At 39.3% G+C, this 22,810-nt stretch overlaps 1 protein-coding gene across 1 annotated transcript in view; it reads left to right on the top strand.

Annotated features, from left to right (window-relative positions):
* The window catches only part of luzp2 (leucine zipper protein 2), a 180,014-nt gene that overhangs the window by 101,411 nt on the left and 55,793 nt on the right, over positions 1 to 22,810 (top strand). Inside the window, exons 4-5 of the mRNA XM_031290079.2 lie at positions 2,652 to 2,733; positions 9,474 to 9,536. Of these exons, the coding sequence (XP_031145939.1) occupies positions 2,652 to 2,733; positions 9,474 to 9,536 (145 nt within the window). The remainder of the gene's footprint in view (positions 1 to 2,651; positions 2,734 to 9,473; positions 9,537 to 22,810) is intronic.

Here is a 22,810-nt window from a genome sequence, read left to right on the forward strand (position 1 = left end):
TTGTGCCCTTTTCTGTCAGTCTGAGCAGTTTTGATCTTCTTTGTACAAAATGTTTCCAAGCCTCAGATGCAGGAGATGAGAGTATAAATGAAATGCCAAAGCAGTGGTGGTTGGCTGGTTGCTGTGAAGGAAAATGTTTGCTAGGCTGAACTTATGCCAAGAGACAAGACCATTGGCATGTAAAATACAAGGGTATAGGCTGTTGAGCAGTGAGAATCTTTCCATACAAACATTGGCCGCTTGGATTCATCACTGAAAGACTACGACCACGTCATATACTTTTAAATTTACAGCCATGCACGGAAACAGTAAATAGACTGTTACCTCTAATTTAACTGGGCTGCCTAGTGATGTGATTTCTACAAGCGTTTTTGAAACCACTGACCCACATCGATTGCTCACTTATTCATAATTCAGTGTGCATTGCTGTTATCTGTGCACAGGAGTATCAAACGGTACTGAAATACCCATTGCATACCAATGCATTAACATTTATGTCAAATGCATAAAGAATGCAGCACCAGTCTTCATACAGCATGTATAAAAACAGTGTGGAGCATTCCAGATGCTCATAGGCTACTACATACTGTAATACCACATAATGAATACTACTATGTTTTCATTATACATCTCCTTATTGACCTAACATCTCTAACCTTTATGATATTTGCTTTGGTGTGCGATTGTTAAACTGCACTTTATCTTAGGAATAGCAGTGCATTTAAAGAAAAATTGGCTGCAGCTGATCCGTAATATTCAAACAGGGGAATGAAGATTAAAGATTAATAAATGAATGTGAAATTGTTTGAAGACACATTAATTAAAGAAACAAATGTTTTGACACCATAGAAGAAATATGTAACCAAAGTCAATCACGTTTAAAGTGCCCATATTATGAAAAAATCACTTTTTCTGGGATTTGGGGTGTTATGTTGTGTCTCTGGTGCTTCCACACGCATACAAACTTTGAAAAAAATCCATCCATGCTGTTTAGAGTGAGATACGGTTTCTGAATGTGTCCTGCCTTCAGTCTCTGGGTGAGCTGTTCAAAATCGGCACGGCTTGTGACGTCACAAGCCGAAACGAGCAGGCTAACCGCAACCATTAGCTCGTTAGCATGCTAACGCTAATGTTAACGCTAGCATGCTACCTCGTTCTCAATAGCAAAGCACTGCTACAACACACACAAGTTCACCATAATCTACAAAAGAACTACTTACATGTGCGCCCTCATTTAGAAGTCTCCCAGCTAATCCTGCCTTGTAACTGACCAAAGTTGTAGAAACAGCCTTTCTTTTACTGTCTATGGAGCTAGCTAGCTGACATGATCTACATCTGAGCTACTGCACATGTGCAATGCAATCAAAGATAGTACAGAAGAAGAAGAAGAAAAGAGGTCTCACTCTGTAGCTAAAACAGAGACCAGGTGAAAAGAGGATCTGCAGCAGTGAGAGAGAGCACTGCAGTACAACAAATATATGGTGTTTTTTGAAAATTAAACCATGTAAACCTATTCTGGTACAACCTTAAAATACAATTATGAACCTGAAAATGAGCATAATATGGCTGCTTTAATGTATGAATGTATTTGAACAATTAAATAAAATCAATGTACAGCTCTCTTGGCAATTTAGCTCAGTTTAGCTACATGTATTTAACAAATACTTCCTCATTCACCCCCTTTTCATGGTTAATAAGGTGGTAATTGTTGTATTATTGCATCATTTATTCATTCATTATTAAGGTAAAAAGGTAAAGGCTTATGTTTAAAAGATTGTTACAAATAAAACCACTGTATGTATTTAACATATCTGTTTACAAACTGCTTTGTACAATTACAAATTTTACTCATGTAAAGATCTTTGTGATTAAATCAGCGTTTATTTTCAAAGGTCCCACATAGAGAAAAGTGAGATTTCCATGTTTTATTATAAAACAGGTCAGGGTGCTTGATAAATACTGTTTAAGTATCAAAATGCTCAATCCACAGATAAATGCACACAGTGTGTATTTAGAAACTGTGCCTTTAAATGAGCCGTCAAGACTTCCGTAGGGTTGTGATGTCACAACTATACTTTATATAGGTAAAATGTTCCGCGACGGTACCGTTACAGTCATTCCACAGCTGCGATGACGATGCAGAGAGCGCAGATTCTGAAGACCCGGAAACACTGACCAGAGCAGACTGGGCTTTTTTTTGGAGGGGGGCTTAAAGAGACAGGCGCTAAAACGGAGCATTTCAGAAATAGGGTGTAAGCATGTAATCATGTTCCATTAGAAACCCAAAATACAAGTATGAACATGACATTGAGCATGATATGTCCCTTTTAAGAACATTTTAAGCTTTCTTTTTCCACACTTATTTGGCAAAACGTGTCAACATTTGTGTAACCGCTCTAAAACGTCATGGACTTAAGTTATTCCAATATAACAGATGACAACATGTAAACCGCTGTTTTTTTTCTTTGTTCAACACAAGTTAACATACGATACCAGGTGGAAATTGCTTTACCCAAATTACTTTCTGTGCTAAATGGTTCTCAATAGTGTTATATTTAAGAAAGCCATTCTGTGGCAGAGTGGTGGAGACCTCTGAGGGGCTAAGGAGGATGTGCTAACAGAGTGTTTTTCACTTCCCTCTCACTTGACAGAGAGGAGATGAAGTCCCTCCAGGCAGCCTTGCAGAAGCAGCTGGATGAGGCAAATGAGAGAGCAGAGAAGCAGCAGGCCACGGTAAGACAGAGTTGACCTGACCATCAGCATCCGCTCTCCTCTAACCAGCCCTGTCACATGTCACACAGGCCCCTCAGTGATCCACACTCATTACCCAGCAGCCAGCTCTCTAGCCTCCTTGCCTTACCACTTAATTGAAACTCTCAGAAATTGTGAGAGAAAGCTTTGTGTCTTCTCCCCCAACTTCACCAATATATATAATAAGAAGAGACAAAGGCTTTATAACCTAAGAACATGTACTTATCTATCCATCCATCTCTCCATCTACAGTATCTGCCTTTCCATCTATCCAGCTATGCTGCCCAATGGACTGTCACCTTGCTTTTAGTTCAATTCCAAGGTACCTTAAAACACTATCTGGCAAATTAAATTAAATTAATCACTTGGTTTATAAAATAATGTGCAACCATTTTCCAGAGCCCAAGGTGGTGTATTGAAATTGCTTATTTTGTTTGACCAACACATTCTCACTCCCATCTCGTAAAATACGGACGCTTGGTCAGGTGCCTTTGTCGTTGGTATTGACGCTAAAAGTCTCCTTTAGCGTCATATAACGCGCTTTAACTAAACGCGTTTGGTCGGGACTATTGGCGTCTCTTTTGACGCAGTTAGGTTAGGGAAAAGCTCGTGGGTGGGCTTACGTTTCCGTGACTCGTGGGAATAACGGGACGGTTGGGTTTAGGAAAAGGTCGTGGGTGGGCTTACGCTTCCGTGACATGCGGCAATAACGGGACGGTTAAAACCACCCCGACCAACCTCCCTACACGTAATTTCGTCCTTACATACTACTCGCTAAACCCCGTGTAGCTGCTGCTCTCCCCAGTACGTTCTACAAACACGCTGAAGGGCGCTTTTTTCAACGCTTCAGACGCTGACAGCCACTGTCCAAACGTCCGTATTTTACGAGTTCAGAGTGAGAATGGGTTGGACAAACAGTCCTGAACCAAAGATATTAGGTTTACTATCATATATGTAAAAAGAAATCGTCACATTTAAGGAGCCGGAACAAGTGAATGTTTGGCATTTTTACCTGATGACTAACAAGATAATTTGCTTAATTAAATAGTTGATAATTAGTTTTTTGTTGATCAACAAATGAAGTAATTCTACTCTGATTTTTCAAATATAATAATTTATCAAAACTAAAGCTTTTAAATAATTATCTATGCAGACTTAACCAAGGTACTTGGGGTTAAGCTGCATAATGTAAATCCAACTCAATGGCAAATTGGAGTACATTAAGATGAGTTGGATGTATGTCTGTAACAAGGCATTGACCTGGAACACTTTCATCAAATTAAATTACCACTGAATCTTCTTGACCAGCATTTTCATAGTCACAGCATATTGACATTAGTATAAAGGAAATAGGAAGAGGCATTCAATGTCAACAGAAAATGTTACCTTTGCTCACTCTAGTTATTATGACTAAATTAATTAATTGGTGACTATTATTCAACTTACATAGTCTGCTGCTAATTAAATCAAATTATTAATCTATCTCTTAAAGTGACTGAGTTATTACACTTGGATTGGAGAGGTCTATATATATATATATATATATATATGTCTAGTAAGACAATATTATTGCTAAAAAATGTGAATATGTAATTAAATATCTGTCATGAATTAGACTATTTTACTGTCTGGACCCTACGAAGGCTAGTAGCTGCCATGGTGAAGGCTGATACAACTGCAAATAAATACAAATAAACACTGCTAAGACACTGCTCTGGAAAATGTAGCTTTTCAACAAAATGATTATTCTTCAGTAGACAAACGTTTGCGTAAACCTGTATGTCTATTGTATAAACTCAACTCCACTAGCCTCGTACCCCAAACTGCTGTAACTGCTGTGTCAGAGCCCCAGCCCAAGTTTAGTGGTATAAACACAAATTCACTTAAGATACATGTAGCTAGTCTAGATGTGTTGATATTGTTATTTATGCATGAGCTCTATCATACTGTATTGTCTCACATTTGTGTCCTCATACTATTCAGAGAGACCACCTGTTGTTCTGCCAACAAAGTCCTTATCAACAAATTAGCATGAAGACTTTCAGGTTGCAATGACATCTACAGTAGCCCTGAAGTTTTTCTGGGATTTGCAATATATGCTAATAAAAAGCTTTTCCTGTAATAGTCCCGGCTTCTTATGTGCAGGCATTTAATGAGCACAGTGATGTGACGATCAACAATCTAATAATCTGCACTGTGAGACTAACAATGGTACAGTTACATTTCAAGTAACATTCTTGCCATTTTCCTAAGACCAGTGACAAATCCCAGATGCTAGGTTTTATGGTTTGAGTTTGACATTTATGTCCTGTAAAATGATATTTATCACCCCACTAAGATTCAAGATTAAAAAAGAGCACCTCTGCAGCATGCAAATGCCACAAACCTTTAATAGTCCTCATGTCCACATAAAATTGAGTTGGAAAACGAGGCTTTCAAAAGCCCTAGAGAGAATTGACTTAATAATATATTAATATATATTAATATAATAAACTTAATAGTTTTTGCTGTGCAGAAACTACCAAAAGCACACACAAAGCAGAAGACAAACATTTTTTTAAATATGCCTATAGTTATGGGCAATGAGATTCAAGACAGTCTTTATTCTGTCTTCGTTCTGAATGAGGAAGTTTTGTATTGCTCTGATTGTGCATTTGGTGGTGTCTGCACATCAGGAGTTGTAATGAATATTTTCATTTTTGCAAGCAAGGTGCCTCTCCAATTCCTTGGTTTAGAATACTGCACTGAAAATATAGAGGCACTGCATATGCAAATAAAAATATATTTCCAATGAAAATGTTTTGAGCCTGTCATTTGACATCTTCACATTGCTTGTTTTGTCCGATCAGCAGTCAAAAACGTTTCAGTCCAACACTTTAACCCAAACTGAAATATCTCTACAACTATTGAATGGACTGTCGTAAATATTTGGTACAGATATCAGTGGTGCCCAGAGGATGAATCTTAATGACTTTGATGATCCCCTGACTTTTCCTCTATTCAATTCAATTCAATTTTTCTCTAGTGCCACCATGAGTGCAACCAAATGTCAATGTCTTGACAACAATTAGATGGCTTGCCACCAGGAGTGTAGTGGTAAAAAAAAGAGGTGGGTAAACTATAAATTCTGTGATCAGGTGGACCGGGTCACCGGTAAGGTGGGCCACGGCCTACCGGTGTATGTGTATCCTGATGACATCGCTATAGGCTATCATTTGATGGTACCAAGGGTATCACTGGTTGTTCCCTCATAGGTCACACAATCACTAATATTCAATTCATACATTAATTCTCTCTCGAATTGTCCTGTCTCTGTTTCTTCATTCTCTGTTTGTCTTACCTCTTTCCCTCCTCTATCCTCATGTCCTCTCTCTATCTCCCTCCTCTCTATATCTCCTCTCTCTGTGCTCTGCATCATTGTCTGTCTCACCTCTGTCTGTAAAATGAAGTTAAAATGGAGAAAGGACAGCTTAGCACATCACATCCTGTCAAGTAGATGGTCACATTATAAGGCCTATAGGCTAACCCTTTCAGACAAACCATTAACATAAATTATTTAGCATGCATTCAATGTTTAGGTATCCAGTCTGAATGCTATAGCCTATCTACACCTTTAAGTTAATTGACTTAATACTGTCTCAGTGCCAGTACCATTTCGAGAAGGGCAAGGGGGAGGGGGGACATTTCAAATGGTAGCCAGTCAGAGTAAACTATCCCAGTTATTTCTCTAAGGACTTTATTATGTCTGGGATTTGAAGCCATGTAGCATCACCCACAAAGTTGTGAAGACATTGTACTCTAGATTGTGTTTTATTGGTGAGCTAATTATCTGACAGTATATCCTGAATTGTACTTGTAACATGGGCTAATGGGAAAAGGTAGAGGTGACTTGCAACTTTGTGTCTGAAAACAACACCGTGGCTTGTTGAGTCAGTGGCATGAATCTACCGTGAACCAAATTAACCTCAAAAACATGAAGTTTGCATCAGGAGGAGGGCTGCTGTCTTGACGAGACGGCGCTTAAAAAACTGGCAGATATCCATTTTTAAAATCCATTCATTACATGAGACGCGATGTAGTGTAGGCTAGTGACTGACGAGTCTTTGATGCAGTCTGCTTTTGTTCTGAATTGTAATCACTTTGCTGTTCCTGTTCATCTAGCCACAATATTGGGTCAAAACTTTTAATGTATCCAATACTTTGGTTTATGACAGTTTACTTGCACAACTAAGGCTATTCTAATCAGCTTCAGCTGTACTGTGTTTTGTGCTACTTTGCAAATGTTAGCAAGCTAACATGCTAAATTAAGATGGTGACCATGGTAAACATGACCTGCTAAACATAAGCATGCTAGTATAGTCATGATGAGGGTGTTAGCATAGCTATAGCAGTATTGTTGTTTGACATGTTTCACAATGATTAATCCTTATTAAAATTGTTCTAGATATATTTTCTGTAGAATGAATCAATGGACAAATCATTTCATCACTACATAATTTATATTTCAGACAAAATTATCAATTTTCCATTTAGTCTAGCTCAAACAACACCTGGCTCCTGCTACGCTTCATTGTCCTGCTCACTTCCATTCTTTACATTTAAAAATCCACATAGAGCTAGCCGATTTTTGTAGCTTAAAAATAGATAAAATAATGAATAATAATCATTATGTAACTTTACTTTTCTACTCCTTTTAACTGAAGACCTGCACCAGGATGTGTGTGTTGTTGTGTTTTTAAACCATTCCCGGGGGCTGTGGCAGTGACTGAAAGGCTCAAACATGAACCTTGATGTTATCATGCCCTGCTTGGGGATGTGTGTCAACTGGGAAAGGCTTAGTTTACAGTTCCCTAGGGTTCTTAACTGGTATGAGGTCACCAGCCCCGCCAATCTTTTCCTTTTTGTCCCCCAGACTATCTTGATAACCTCTCTCAAGGACACACAACTCTTAAAAAAACATCTTTTCAGAATGTAGAACAGAAAGAAAGACGAAACCTTGGCATATCTATCTCACCCACACAAACACCAAGAATTCAATTTTTTTTTTAATATACGGTAGCCCATGGCAGCAGTTTGCCATCTCCAGTTGGTGTTTGAACCTCTGTCTGGCTGCTAAACACAAGCCACAGGCCTGTGCCAGCAAGACATGCTGGGTTCATGATACAAGGATTGCAATAAACAAAGATATCACTCTGGAATGTTTAGCATATGGGCTATTAAATCAGGCACACAGTGGAAAGTAGGTAGTTGCTCACTGCAGGAATACATGCCTCAGCGTATCACATGTACTGCAATCAGAGAGCCTCGGAAGAACACTTATTACTGTATGCTAAACTAACTTTGTATGACACAAGAGAAAAATATCTGACAGAGGTTTAAAACGTTAAAGAGATAAAACATATTTAAGCCCTCAATGGGAGGCCAGCTGGAAACTGTGGGCCAGATATACGTACATTTGCAAATGTAGCGTTATCAGCGCCATGGCCAACCCGCAGAAATTGCACGCTGTGATACTTAAGCTTACGTCGTATTTACCAAACCTGCAGTTCTTTGGGTTATCAGCGCCTTTCTCCGCCAACTATACCGTAAATTGCGCTGTAGCAAAGCGTTAAGTACTTGTGCTAGGATACGGCTGAGTGCAGACTGCGATATTCCCACTGCTGATGCTATGACTGTTTGAAATGATCCTGATGCCAATATTTGTAATGTAACAAGGAGTTTAACAACTGCTGGAATGGAATGTGAACGCTGATTTGGAGATTCAATGTCATCTTTGATTTCTTCCAGTAACTGTAATATTGCATGGCTGCTTAATCTGTAACGTTTAATGATTTTGTGTTCACTCAACTGAAAAAGTGTGATTCTTGTGGCCAAAATCTTTTCAGCTCGTCTACTCTGCCTATGTCTCCATCTTGCTCGGATTACTGCTGCCATTTCACCAGGAGGCATATGCGAGGAAACCCGCTTCCAGGTTTACACCTGCTTTTAAGAGGCGACGATTTTTCACTGCAAAATAGGGGCGCGCTTTCACGGGCGGTTTTTGTACATACCGCAGAATACATAATTAGGCCCACTTTACGCTTCCCCTCCCATCTCTTTCTGGGAAACTCCCACTTTCCCCTTGACCCTCCCATGAATGCATATGCATGACACGGAAAAGCGCAATTTGCCATGTTCAGTTTCCACAACAGGCAGTCTGCGCTTTTACCTTAGTGCGGATTGTTTGTACATACCTCGCCATGCTTTTACGCGCACGTTGTGAAACCAATACGCCTGAAGTGGACGCAAAAGCGTTAGTACATCTGGCCCTGTGTGTTTAAAGTTTCACTACAGCAAGGGGCCTTTGTCCCACTGTCAGTTTATAAGGAAGATGGTAGGAGCCTCAATATGCTCATGCCCTCTGCCTGGGGATGTGAGTCAACGGGTGTGGTCTGTTTTATACTTCCCCAATGTGCCTCACTAGAAGATAAAAAAAAACATGTGACTTGCAGGAATATTGCCTGCTTTGTCTTTTTATATTAGAAGGCAGTACATCACATACTGACACTGCTTATCATAATCACTTTTATTCAATGCACTTAATTTCACATACAGCCTACTGCTTAAACGGCCACGCTCAGCACCCTAACCTTCATTAAATGTGTTCACTGAATGGAAAACAAACAAACAATGAAGCGGGGCATTCAGTATGATCATCTTTCTTTCGTCCTTTCTGTCTTCAGATCAAATTTCTTAAAGTGGAGATGGAGAAAAAAACCAAAATCATCAAGGATTTACAGCAAGAGGTGAGTCATCATAGTACCATTTAAGGCTGGTTTGAATCCTGCATTCGACATCATGAATTCTCAGTTTATGCCTTCATGAGGTATATATATAACCATAAAGGAAGAATTAACTTTAATTTACTGATCAGGAACCCACTCCCCCTGCTTCATCTACTTCCATTTCATTTTGTGATTTTCTGTGTTTGCCAAATGCCTTCTAACAATCTCCAGAGAGAGAGCTTGTTGCTTTCAATCAAAGGTGGACAAACGCTGGCATAAATATATATATATATATATATATATATATATATATATATATAAAACGCTCTGTTTTACCGAGCATGTTCTAAACACTGGAGTGTGTCTTTGATCATGATTGTGATCGTGACTGTCATGGCGTGTGTTGGTTGAGAAATTTGTCTCTCTTCCTCTCTTCTTCTGCGATGGATTTCTCTCTGCATGATTGTTGAACATCAGTGCAAAATAGTTTGTCTAAAAAAAGGGTTTTTTTCTCTTTGATTCTGAGGGGCTGACACCAAAGTTTTTACTGCTAATGCCTTAGACAGCTGGAGAAAAAAAAGTTCTGCTTGCAAATACCATTTGAGCTGTACTGAAGATATGTGACACCACAGTAGCTGCTGTTTGCTTGGTAGGAATAGAAATACACCAACAAAAAAAACATCAAAACAACATTGGCCCATTAAATGCAACATAGATACTTCGGCAAGATGTTTAAAGTTGAATGTTCCATTGGTACTGTATCTGGGGTTTATCTGTCAGCTGTGTAACATGAAAAAGGAAGTGGAAGATATCACAGTGAAACCTCTGCAGACCAATACTGTGACAAATGAAAGGAAATCATTCAGCGCTAGCCATTTAGTTGATTTTTACTGAATGTTATAGATGGAAGACTCAGTTCAAAGTGTACAAGTAGAAAGAGCCTGCTTCCATATGACACTAAGGTTGTATACCTGTTTTTTTAAGTCAGATTAACTGACTCCATATGCACTAGAAATGCAAATACTAATTTGAGCTCATTTTGACTGCATTGTTGAGCGAACAAGCTTTTGAGGTGATTAACTTGTCATCTAGAACCTTAATGGCACAACAAACAAAACGTAGCACATTCATAAGCCCTATTCGCACGGGAATAGTATTACTTGGGGACCTCTGGTAATTTGTAATAATCACGGAGGTCGTCTCTGATCTCAACCCTATGTGAATATGCTATGTCTATAATTTGTCTGTAATTTAGTAAAGTAAAAATTCCACCGCAAATTACCGCCCATATTTTGCCAGACACAGAGGTTGTGTTAGGTAGGTGGTGATGGCACAGTGGATATGACACATGCTTTTAGTGTGGGAGATCTGGGTTCGATTCCCACTGCAGTACATCAACCAATGTGTCCCTGAGCAAGACACTTAACCCCTAGTTGCAACCTCTGATATATAGCAATTGTAAGTCGCTTTGGATGAAAGCGTCTACAATGTAATGTAACGTTATAATCAAATGCGAATCAGCATCTCTGTGATTAGGTTGCATTGGCTGCGTTGCCAATTATAAATCAAAGTTTGGACAGAGTGGGGGATAATGTCAGTAAATTCTAGTAAAATACAGACTTCGCTGATCCTGTGCGAATGCGTCGCACGAAACACCGACTTGGGGGCGTAATTTGTAAATCACCCCTGGTAATGTTGATGTTTTGAACTGCAGGCAGGCAATTTAATTGCATCACAAGCCCATGAGAAATGATGATGAAGAGATTCTAAAACTTGCCATGCCATACTGCTCACTGCTGCAGTGAGAAAACAGATTTTCGCCAGATGTTCAAATTAATTTGAGACCAATTTTGACTAAACTCTGCTTTGGTAACATTTTCAAATGAAGAACCAAACAAGGACATAATGACATCAATTCACTGCGAAAAAACTGTTTAGGGAAGTGCCTGCCAGAATGAAGCTTTCTGTGGATTTATCAGACATTACAGTCGATCACAAAAGACAGAAAGGATCAGATTAATCTCAACAATCATGAATGTATTGACACATAAAAAAGAAAACTCAATGACATATTTGTTAAAAAAAAAGAAAATATATATATATATATATATATATATATATATAAAATATGAGTTTCTAAAGTTGGTATGCCTTGAATAATATTTCATAGATGCATTTAAAAGAGTAACATCTCAGCTAGCAGTTTAATATATATGAATGTTTGATTGTCATATATTGAATTTTTTCTTGCTTGCCTAACTCTGTAAGGGGTAATCAGAGCTAAATGCAGAGACACTTCCACAATCAATCAAGTCATTTTCACAGTAGGAAGTTGCCCATGTTGGCAATACTGTGAGACAGATCGCTTTTAGTGATAAAGGAGGCCATGACGTGACTTTTAAATGAACAATTAGGGATTACTTTATTCCTAAACATCATCTTGATTTGGAAATAGAACAGGTACCAAGACACTGACAGAGAGGTATGATAATTATCTTTGCAAACGCAGTTCAGTTTTCTGCTAAATCTCATTACCATAAGTCAGTCATCGATGTATACACTAATCTTGCCAAAACAAAGAGCTGGCAAGTTGTCAACATTTTGATCTGAATTAGAGTGAACTGAAATGTAATTGAAGAGACTTGAAAAATAAACGGTAGTATTTTGGTAGAATTGCCATGTAAATGTTTTTGCATATGAACTGAAGTAGCATTGAGGTTAGTCACTGAGATTTACTTTTATAGACCCATTGCCCACCTATCATATAAGTGCTTGATTGTTGACATTTTTAAGATTTGCCTTTTTTTTCAGATCTTTATATCTTTGACGCTCGGTTTAAGGGCCTATATAGGGGTCATTTGTGGTCAACAGTCCAAAAGTCAAGTCTGGGAACTTTTCTGACATCTGTGACACTGTGACATTTAAGTCATGGCTACATGCAGAGAATCATTACCCTGCATCTGTTACACTTTTGACTTACAGAGATGTTCTTGTGTGCTCAAAAGTCATAAGTACTTAAGTATTATCATTTTACTACCACAGAGTCTGTGCTCCTCGGTCTTACAGTCTTACTACCACAGAATCCGCTCTCCTCTGTCTTAATTCCACAGAATCCATTCTCCTCTGTCTTTCTAGCACAGAATCCACTCTCCTAGGTCTTACTACCACATAATCCGCTCTCCTCTATCTTACTACCACAGAATCCACTCTCCTCTGTCTTACTACCACAGAATCCACTCTCCTCTGTCTTACTACCACAGAATCCACTCTCCTCTGTCTTACTAACACAGAATCCACTCTCCTCTGTCTTACTACCACATAATCCGCTCTCCTTTGTCTTAAGGTCCGATCATCGGACAGTCTGGCGTGGTCAGTGACCCAAGTCTGTCCGGTGTGTTCCGTGCTGTCGTCCGTCCGAGGGGCCGTCGGCCTTCATTTTGGCCGATTTGACATGTATAATTGGCAGGGCGGGCACTGCCGGCAGTCGGACTCAAATTACCTATCTCATTGGTAGAGTGCTAACCCGGAAACGGGGAGCGGAATGAGCGTGACTAGAGTCTCTCAAAATCTGACGGAAATCTTTTAAACTGACCTTTGTCGATCTGAAATGAAGACAGATTCAGCAACTGCATGGCCTATTTCTCGCTTAAAATGTTTTCAGAAACACGTTTCGGTGAACTATTTTAGTGCAATATGAGATTGTATTCTGAACAAGCCGCCATGACAGTCTGTCTTTGAATTTAGGAGAAACCAGACCCACGTGACGCATTTGTCCAATCAGCTGCCGGTTTTCATTTTTGGGTGACAATACAGATTAGCGCTGCCTGCTATTATGGAGACGTATTACGTCTCGTCGCTTTGGTGTGTTCCGAGGCACTTTTTTGACCAACTCGGGGAGACTGATCAGTCCAAATGCCTTTTCTGCCGAGGGTCGGCCGTCTGGTCAGTGTGTCTGGGCCTTTACTACCACTCTCTTCTGTCCTACTACCACAGAATCCACTCTCCTAAGTCTTACAGTCTTTTTACCTCATAATCCGTCTCATTGGTCTTAAAGCACGTTCTAAATTTTGCATCTTGAAAGGGAGTCATCTGACAAAATTCTTGTATAATGACATACATTATATATCATCGAACAACACCATGAAAGATGCTACGGTAACCTCAAACATGTGTTTCTGGTGGTAGAGGTAACTGTACAATAGTTTTTTCAACAAAGTCCTCTGTTGTTATACAGTACCGATCATCTACCGTTTATATCCTTTAATATTTATATTTGAAAGAAAATAAAACTTTGTGCAATTTTGCAAAGCCAAAATAAAAAAGAAGCAGATAAAAACAGTATCTTGTGGACAGTATTTTGAGCTTGAATTATTTGGTCTGTCATGTTCCAGTTCAAGATACAGTGCGCTCCTTGGGACCAGCTGAAATACAATGTATTTCTTCCCTGAGTATTAACATGAGTAAATTCATAGATATTATTTAATGGTAATATTTTACACTGAGCTTCCAGCTTATTAGGTACACCTATTTAAAACTAATGCAATGTAATACGATAGCCCTGCAATAAATCCTATCTTCATGAAGGTTATAAACTTTATGGTCATTTTAGAAGCTGCAGTTTAATTGCGTTATACTTAGGTGTTTCTAATATTCATATTTTTCTAATATTTAGTAATATAGTATCATTAACGTACATGAACATGCAACAACAAAAAATGAAGGCAGGATTTATTGCAGGGTTGTTGTATTAGACTGCATTCATGTAGTGTATCTAATAAACTGGCATACCTAACACTTGATTATCCATCCTCTATTACTCTAATGTAATACCAGTACTCAGAATTGTTATTCTGAGTGGTTCTGTAAAGTGTATACAAATTCCTGATAGAGCTGAAATGAACATCTGTAAAGACAACCATATTCTTTGTTTACACCAGCATTCAGATTGTTTTTATGTCGCACATCACTGTGAATTGTGTTGTGGTGTCAACATGGAAGCTTTATGGCTGCAATTCACTGTGAAGTCATTATCAATGATTTGCTTTCAGGGCTTATTATGAGTATTTTGAGGGAGAATGATTTACCGACTGACTTGGATCCTGCTGGGATTCATCAAGTCCTCGCAGAGCTTTGTAATAGACAGCTTTGCCACACACTCAGCTCCTTGCTACTGATGCTAATGTTTTGGTTTTTTTCTTCTAAAATGGCTTCCCGTCATTGTCTTTTTCCTTTCATGTCTTCCTGATGTAATTTCACGGCAGAAAAGAATCATGCATCAGGGCATTTACTGGATAGCTCAGTGATACTCTTACTGGAAGAAGAAAAAAAGTGACAAGCAACTAAAGTAGGCAGAAAATGCAAACTGCATCATTTGATGTGTTGAACAGGACAAAGACAAAACAGATGAAACCACTAAAGTTAGAAGAGGCTTAATTTCATAGTCTAGCAAGTCATGCAGTTTTTATTTTTTATTTTTATTTGAATTACCACTGATTGATGCCATAAAGGTATTCGTTCATAGTGTGCTCCGAATTGTAACAAAGGCACAGGTAAAATAAGAAAATAAATTGCATATTCCAAAGGTGCCATATGCATAAGACAAAAAATCCATCTGTGACTTTTTTATATTTGGCTAGTAAATGCCTGAATTATCTGTCTTATGAAAAAACTTCAAAAATAATTATCCATTTTTATATTATTTCTTTAAACAGCACACTAAGCTGCATGGCATTATTGCCTTGAAGAATAAATGGCTTCCTCGCTCCTCCACCAGTATATAACTCAACGACACAAAGAGGCTCTCAACACCATCAAGACTCTATCACAACTCATTTTACACATATGATCACTGACATGCATTAGGAGCAAAAGTGTACCGACAATAATGGAGGGTTACGGGAAATGGAGTGGGACGGGTGATGACATGCAATGTCATTTTTTTTTACACTGAATAGACAGATAATGCACAGCCTGATCGATTACACTCACATATCGGAGACAGCAGGCCCGACCTGTTACGCAAGAGCGATGGTGGACTTGACATCCAGCGAGAGTGACAGTGTTTATTGTAAATGAAAAAGGTCTAGTTAGATGACAATGATCGATTTAAGTGCAGTGAAATGTTATGACAGTACACACAATTACCTATAAGTGTATTTTAGTGACAATTTGAATGCATGCATCACTCAGAAACTGCATAATCATTCAAATAATGAACCAAACATTGAATGAGTTCTGGCTTTGTGGTTTTATCTAGACACTTTTGGATGGTACAGTTTACAGCACTTGTTCCCTTTTTTCTGCTTGTGACCCTTTAAAACAAAGCAATGTCAATTTTCCACACTTGCTTGCAGGTTGCATTGGCCTGCAAATTGTGAAGAATTAGCCACAGAGAGATTTTCCATGCCCTATCTATGAAATTGAATAATTTCTGAGGCATGATAATTCAAAATGATCCAATAATTTACAAGAAAAAAGAAAGATTCAAGCAAAGTCAATTTTTGTGCAACAAAGAATATATATTTGTATGCCTTCTTAAGCAGGATTTATGGTTTTCCGGTGGCTCTACACAGAGCTTACGCCGTATGCCTACGTAAGTGGCCTGATGTTTATACTTGTGCGCTGGTGTCTGCATCGTTCTAGTGTATCTCTTAAAGGGAATAGCAGGGCCAGCATATGTGTGTGAATGGGGAGGGTGTGGTAGAGCGAGTGAGAGAGTGACGGTGACTGGCTTGGGAGCGAGTACCGACTCTGGAGGCGTATTGAGAGAAACAAAGTGTCTCCCCAGTACTTTCTGACCACGGTCAGAAATCTGTAGCAGGAACAGTTAACCCTCTCCTTGATTTAATGTTGTCAACGGAGAAGGAGAACCAGGAAATGAGTAGGGGGAAATGCGACGCTACCAAGCCACGGCCAAGCGCACCAATCACAGTTGTTGTGTTCTGCGTCGCCGCGACGCGTAGTTACATCTTTTGACAGGTGCACATCGCAGGCTGCGGCGTAGGGTCCATATCTCCACGTACCTACGTAGGTACCTACGACGTGGATTTAACGCAGGATCATAAATTGAGCTTTATGCTGTCAAAAATCTCATGACCCCAAGATTTACCTTGCGATCATTTTGAGTGGTCCTGACTCTAAGGTTGGAAACCACTGGTAGGAATTCTAGCTACATGGCTAAATTATATGCAGTATGTTCTGTGTATGATGTCCCCTTCAGGTGAGTAAATTAAGTTTCTTCTGACCTGAACTCAAAAATTGTAAACTAGAAAAAAGTGACTATGTTGGCCTCCAAAGCATATGGAAACAGATTGGTGCAGCTCAATCTGATGTGTGTGTGTGTGTTGTGCTCTGAATACTAAAAGAAAACATCCATGACATTATTGTGAACTGAGCATGAACTCTAAAGCAAATGATACATATGATGTGGATGCAAATTGAATGATCATTATATTCCTCCACGGTGATGTAGATAATGTCAAATTAGCACGTTGTCTCCTTGTTGTTCACCCTTTGAAAGGTGAGCTGAACAGTCAAGCTAACAGCATAGGAAATTGCATTTTCTTTATGATGTACTGTGCAAAACCCTAACGTTACACAAAACATCAAAGCACAGCCTAAAATCACCACAGTTTATTCTGACTTTTCTCACAGAAGTCCAGATGCTGGGATGGTACGGGCATTTCATTTAGATCCAAATAAAATCGGAACAGCAAATCCATGTGTCTCTGGTTGCTATGACAATATGCCAACATAGCAGACAGTGGAGAAGTACCACAATATTCTCCCAGCCAAAAACTATAGGATTGACCCTCCCCCCAACAACCTGAACTGAAAATACAACAAAGCAGCTTCTGACTGTCAATCACACATCAAAGACAACATTCAGGTGAGAGCAGTTTTATATTGGCCATGCATGCGAAACCAGGAAATAAAGATATCATTTTAGTAGACTAACACATAGATGAAATCAACAGCAATGGATTCCATTTCTAAGAGCTGATGGCAAGACTACCAATGCAATCAACGCCTATTTTGTTACAAATTCAGAGCTTCCTGTACTTTTTTATATCATTGTGAATGAGGCTATCAACAGCATAATAAAGCTTTGATTATGGTTCAAACTTTATTTTATTAAGGACTAAAATGTGTTGTTTGAAAATGTGCCTGGTTGGTTAGAATTGAAGGCAGATGTGTATACTGTATGCCCCAACATCCACCCTGCTAATTTAGTGTCAGATCTCTTTCTAGGCATTTATCTTACACATAATCCGTTTGTCTTTGTCTCACTTTTCATGCCCAGAACATGTACTTGCATTCCATGACATTATGCTCATTTCACACAATTTCCAGCATGAACACAGCTCTGATCTCAGCACTCCACATGCAGCATTGATTCTCCGGGGGAGAAACCCGGAAAGTTGTCAGTGAATCCTCGCTTTAATACAAACACACACACAAACTCACACACTCTCTCACACACACATACACACACACAAACACACACACACATAGTGCGTTTCACTATCTTTGTGGGGACCCGCCATTGACATAATGCATTCCCTAGCCCCTTACCCTAACCTTAACCATCACAACTAAATGCCTAACCTTAACCCTTATCCTAACCAAAACTTAATTCTAACCCTCATCCTAAAACCAAGTCTTAACCTTCAAACAGCCTTTTAAAGTTGTGGGGTCTATCATCTTGGCCCCACAAAGCTGTCCGGACCCCACAAGTATACTGTATTCCCAGTTTTTGGACCCCACGAATATAGTTAAACAAGACCACACACACACACACACACACACACACACACACACACACACACACACACACACACACACACACACACACACACACACACACACACACACACACACTGGCCAGTTTAGCATTTAATGAAGTGTGGCTCGGGGTAAACCTCTGAATAAACAGACTGTAGACACCAGGGACGTGCACAGACTATTGCTCTAATCTGGAAATAACGTATAATCTAGCTCAAAATCCCATTGATACCCCTATCCTCTGGAAATCTCACATTTTGAAACTGCCGCTGAAAACGGGCGAATCTCAACAAAGCTGGATCCTGACGTCAGGATCCCAAAACCATCAATCAATCAAGTCTTTGTCACGCCCCAACATTTGCATAGGCTACACCACTGACCTGAGGTCAGCTTAGTCTTCTGAATCTAGCTAGGTCATGCAGATCTCCAGAGCTCCGCTATTTAAGTACTAAATTCACTTCTGAGACTTTTTTATGCGAGAAATCAACTATGTAGAGGTCAAATATGGGCCGTTTTATGAAAATTGATGGCTAATTGCAAAATTTGTCCGACTGTGTGTGTCGCAATTCAGCAGGAGCTCAGCAGGCTACGTGATAGCGGCCTGGTGCTGCCTCGCCGCCCGGCGTGTCCTACTTCATAGACTCGCTGTGAGCTAGCTGGATCTCCATCACGAAGGGAAGCCAGCGGCGCTCCATACCCGCGCAAAGTCACCGGTTACTGGGTTACTGGACTACAAAATGCCGAGGCCCTGATGGAGCTCCAGGGCCTGCAGCTAGCCGCGATCTTTACCCATAGGAATGAAGGGACAGTAGCAGCTAACGAAATCCCTAATGGTCACAAAAATGCATTAAATTGAAATCGGACACCATAGTTAGCTTTATAAGACCTTGGGGTACATCTTGTATAAGTGAAGTGGCGAAATTCAAACTGTAAATATACGTTTATTATGCCGAAAGTGAAGCTAACTAGCTGCTACTTGTATACATAGGCTTGAAGAGAGAGTAGCAGCTAACGAAATCCCTAATGTTCACAAAAATGCATTAAATTGAAATCGGACACCATAGTTAGCTTTATAAGACCTTGGGGTACATGTTGTATAAGTGAAGTGACGAAATTCAAACTGTAAATATAGCTACTCTAGTTATGCCAGCAGCTGGCAGCCAGCCAGCTCCGCGGAGCTCTGTGGAGCCCTGAGCCCGAGAAACGGTGACTTTCACTGGGTATGGAGGTTCAGGCAATTCAATTCAAGGTTCAAAAATAAAAAAAAATTAAATAAAAAGAAAGAAAGTTTATTTAAGCTCTTCCACCAGAGGGGCAGCTAAGCCAATCAGGGCAAACGGGCTGTTGCCCGGGCAACAATAGCCCGTACCTGTGCACATCCCTGGTAGACACGTCTCTTCTTCTCAATCAGTGTCAAAAACGTATTCAGGAGTAAATAACTGCACATTAAATAAGTAAATGCACTTTATACTGTTAAGCAGGGTAAATTTAAGAGAAAAAAGGTTTTTTTGGAATCATGGAACCATTATTTCTTGTGTGCTGCATTAAATAAATGAGTCTCGGGGTTAAGCTATAATACTGAGTCAGTGTCTGCTTCCCTGACACTGACAGGAAGCTTTTTCCAGGTGGAGAAGCACTGCAACTATCTGCTGCAGCACATAACAGCAGTGCAGAAATCAATTCTGTAAAAAACAACAAAAAAAAAAAAAACAGAGGTTACTTTCGCCTGGTTTATTATTAGAGGGAAAATGCTTTTTGGGATTAATTCTACGTCCGAACCCAAAGTCTGTTGAGTGATTTCTTCGCTCCTTAGTGCAAAATAGGCAGTTTTGATTTGTTTACCTCTGCACAAAGAGAAGTAATTTATTTGTCATTCACTGTTCACTTTTGCTGTGCCATTAGAGAGTAAACTTAATTAAAAACCTGTGTTTATAAAATACACTTTGGAAATTGTTCCGTAAATTTTCAGGATGCGGAAACTTCTTGAAGCCAATCTATAAAGAGACAAGTTCTGCAGTGAGAGGGTTTAAAGTGAAAGACTTTGGGAGTTAGATGCCATGAGCGGTATGGATAAAACCTGCAGTAGATTTGAGTGTTTTTGTGATCTGGGTTATGCTGCAAACTGTGTCATCTATAGCAGAGGCTGCTGTGCTGGAGATGTTTTCTGGCATCGTTGTTTGTTGATTCATTATCAGCAGGGCCGCTTATGCAAGACATGGCGTCAGGGTGAGGAACTTAGTGAACCATTCCCCATTCAGTTTTATAATGTGTTATTATTTTTTTTTTAATTGGAACTGATAACACAGAGCTGAGGGATTGGCATATATAGTTAGGCCTTATTAAATCCCTGTGTGAGAAGTAAACACAAGGTCTTCCATGGACAATGAGTTTGTAAATAAACACAGAGAGCAAATCTAGCAGTTTGTGAGTTAAGAGAAAAGCTATTTAGAGAATATTCAAATCCTGAAGTACAGTAATCCGGCCATAGCTTGTCTGTAATGAAATCTGGAGTGGCAGGTAAACCTGAATGCAGAATGTGTTGGCTCAGTGTCTCATACTAACAAGAGGACGTGTTCCTTCTGGGAGCCAGGGGGTGGCTTGTAGTAAATCTGCATTTTATTCCACTGCCAAAGTGCTGTAATATGCAAAAAGACAAATTACAGTTACCGTTGGTGAAATAGCCAATACAGCAATCTTCTTTTATTTACAGGTAATATTTCTCACTTTTACGATTTCCATATATTATTCTCACCGCCTGGGATTGTCCAATTAGTTTGAAACCATAAACCATTTTCTAAAAATATTAGAAATCACAGAAACAAGTCTTTAATCTATTGTCTTACTGCACAGCTGAGGGATGCTCCATTTATGATGAATTGATACGTCCAAAATCTCTCCACATTTAGCAGCACTCCCTATTCCAGAATGCTCCTTGATATACACAAAAACACTGCTGTCACAGTCAAGTTTTCTATCGTTTGCGATTTATTTTCTGTGCAGCTTCATATGTGACAATCAGAGGGAAACAAACTCCTTTTACCATTTCTGTCTATGGTAGCTAGCAGTTTACAAATACTATCGCAACCTAAAATATCCTGAAGCCTACAGATACAGAATAGATGAAAGTTAGTGTTTCTCCCTTTCTGTACAGCTGTACAATTTATATTAAGACTGCAGTAACTAAAAGTAAATGCAGCTGATCTTGTACGCTAATCACAGAAACATTTCTTGATTTGGTGATTATAGACAGCTAGTCAGAGTTAAAACTGGGTTAAAAAGCTAAATCTTTAAGACGTCTAGGTAACATATAACTATGTATGACTATATTTGGCTGTACAGCAGGCCATAACTACGTGCAACCTAGACATCTAAAGACTTACGCTTGTTGACCAAGTTTAGTCAAGTTTTGACCTTACGGCTTGACATCTTTTGACCTGCAAATCACCAATTCAGTGCCTGCTGAGATGTTTAGTCAAATGTATTTATTTACACAGTAGGAACTCTGACTGATGTGCAACGCTGCCCTACGCTGCTTTGATTATCCCAAGTTTTATATATTGTTGCATTTGACAAGCCATCAGAAAACTCTCTGAATCGACCCTCAACTCCACAGTGGAAGAAAAGTAGCAATCAGCCACAAAGTTACCCCCGCCATCAAGGAGACGCTTCTCTCTGAGCTTTGCGTCAACTTGAAGTGAAAAATCATACTTCCTCATTTGCAGTGTGTGGGATGTCTGTCTGGGTAACTCAGCCACCTGCTGTCAGCTTCTACATTTATGCATAAGTCTTAGAAATTCTTTTAGAAGCAGGATTCAATTGGTGTCACTCTCCACGTTGTTTTGCACTTAATACGACATTTTGACTCTGTGTGGCTTTGTAGCCACTGGCGCTGAACTCAAATCATAGAAACGTGTTTGAGAGAAGTAAAGACAGGCCACATGCATTCAGAGGCATGGTGACATGCTGTCACTTAGTAGCGTTGCTTTATTCCTCACAGTCTGCCATGGATATTGATTTCTGGCCCTCCACTTCCAGACAAGTGACCAGTTTTCTGTGGTATTCAGCTGTGACACTATCAAGTGGATTTTTTCTATTTTTTCCAGAAATACAGCCAAGTGCTTCAAGACTGATGAAGGCTGTGACTGTCAATATTTCTTTGACATGTTCACAAAATTACATTCAATGTTTTTTTCCCTACTTTATTGTAGCCAGAGGTTTTCATAACAAACACTGTGGCTACATAGGACATTCAATTTCAAAATGTCATGACACCCTGAGACAGTGTCAACACATCAGAAAATATTTCCAGACCAGAAAAACAGAGCCTTATTTTAGAAAAGGAAAACAATAAGATCCTTCTTTCATTTTTAATTCTATCACAATGTAACTCATTTCTATTTCACTGACAAAGCGATTCATCTGATAACACTAGTACCAAATAAATTAATAGATAGATAGATAGATAGATAGATAGATAGATAGATAGATAGATAGATAGATAGATAGATAGA

Source organism: Sander lucioperca, chromosome 3 (genome assembly GCF_008315115.2).
Source record: "Sander lucioperca isolate FBNREF2018 chromosome 3, SLUC_FBN_1.2, whole genome shotgun sequence".
NCBI classification, from domain to species: Eukaryota; Metazoa; Chordata; class Actinopteri; order Perciformes; family Percidae; genus Sander; species Sander lucioperca.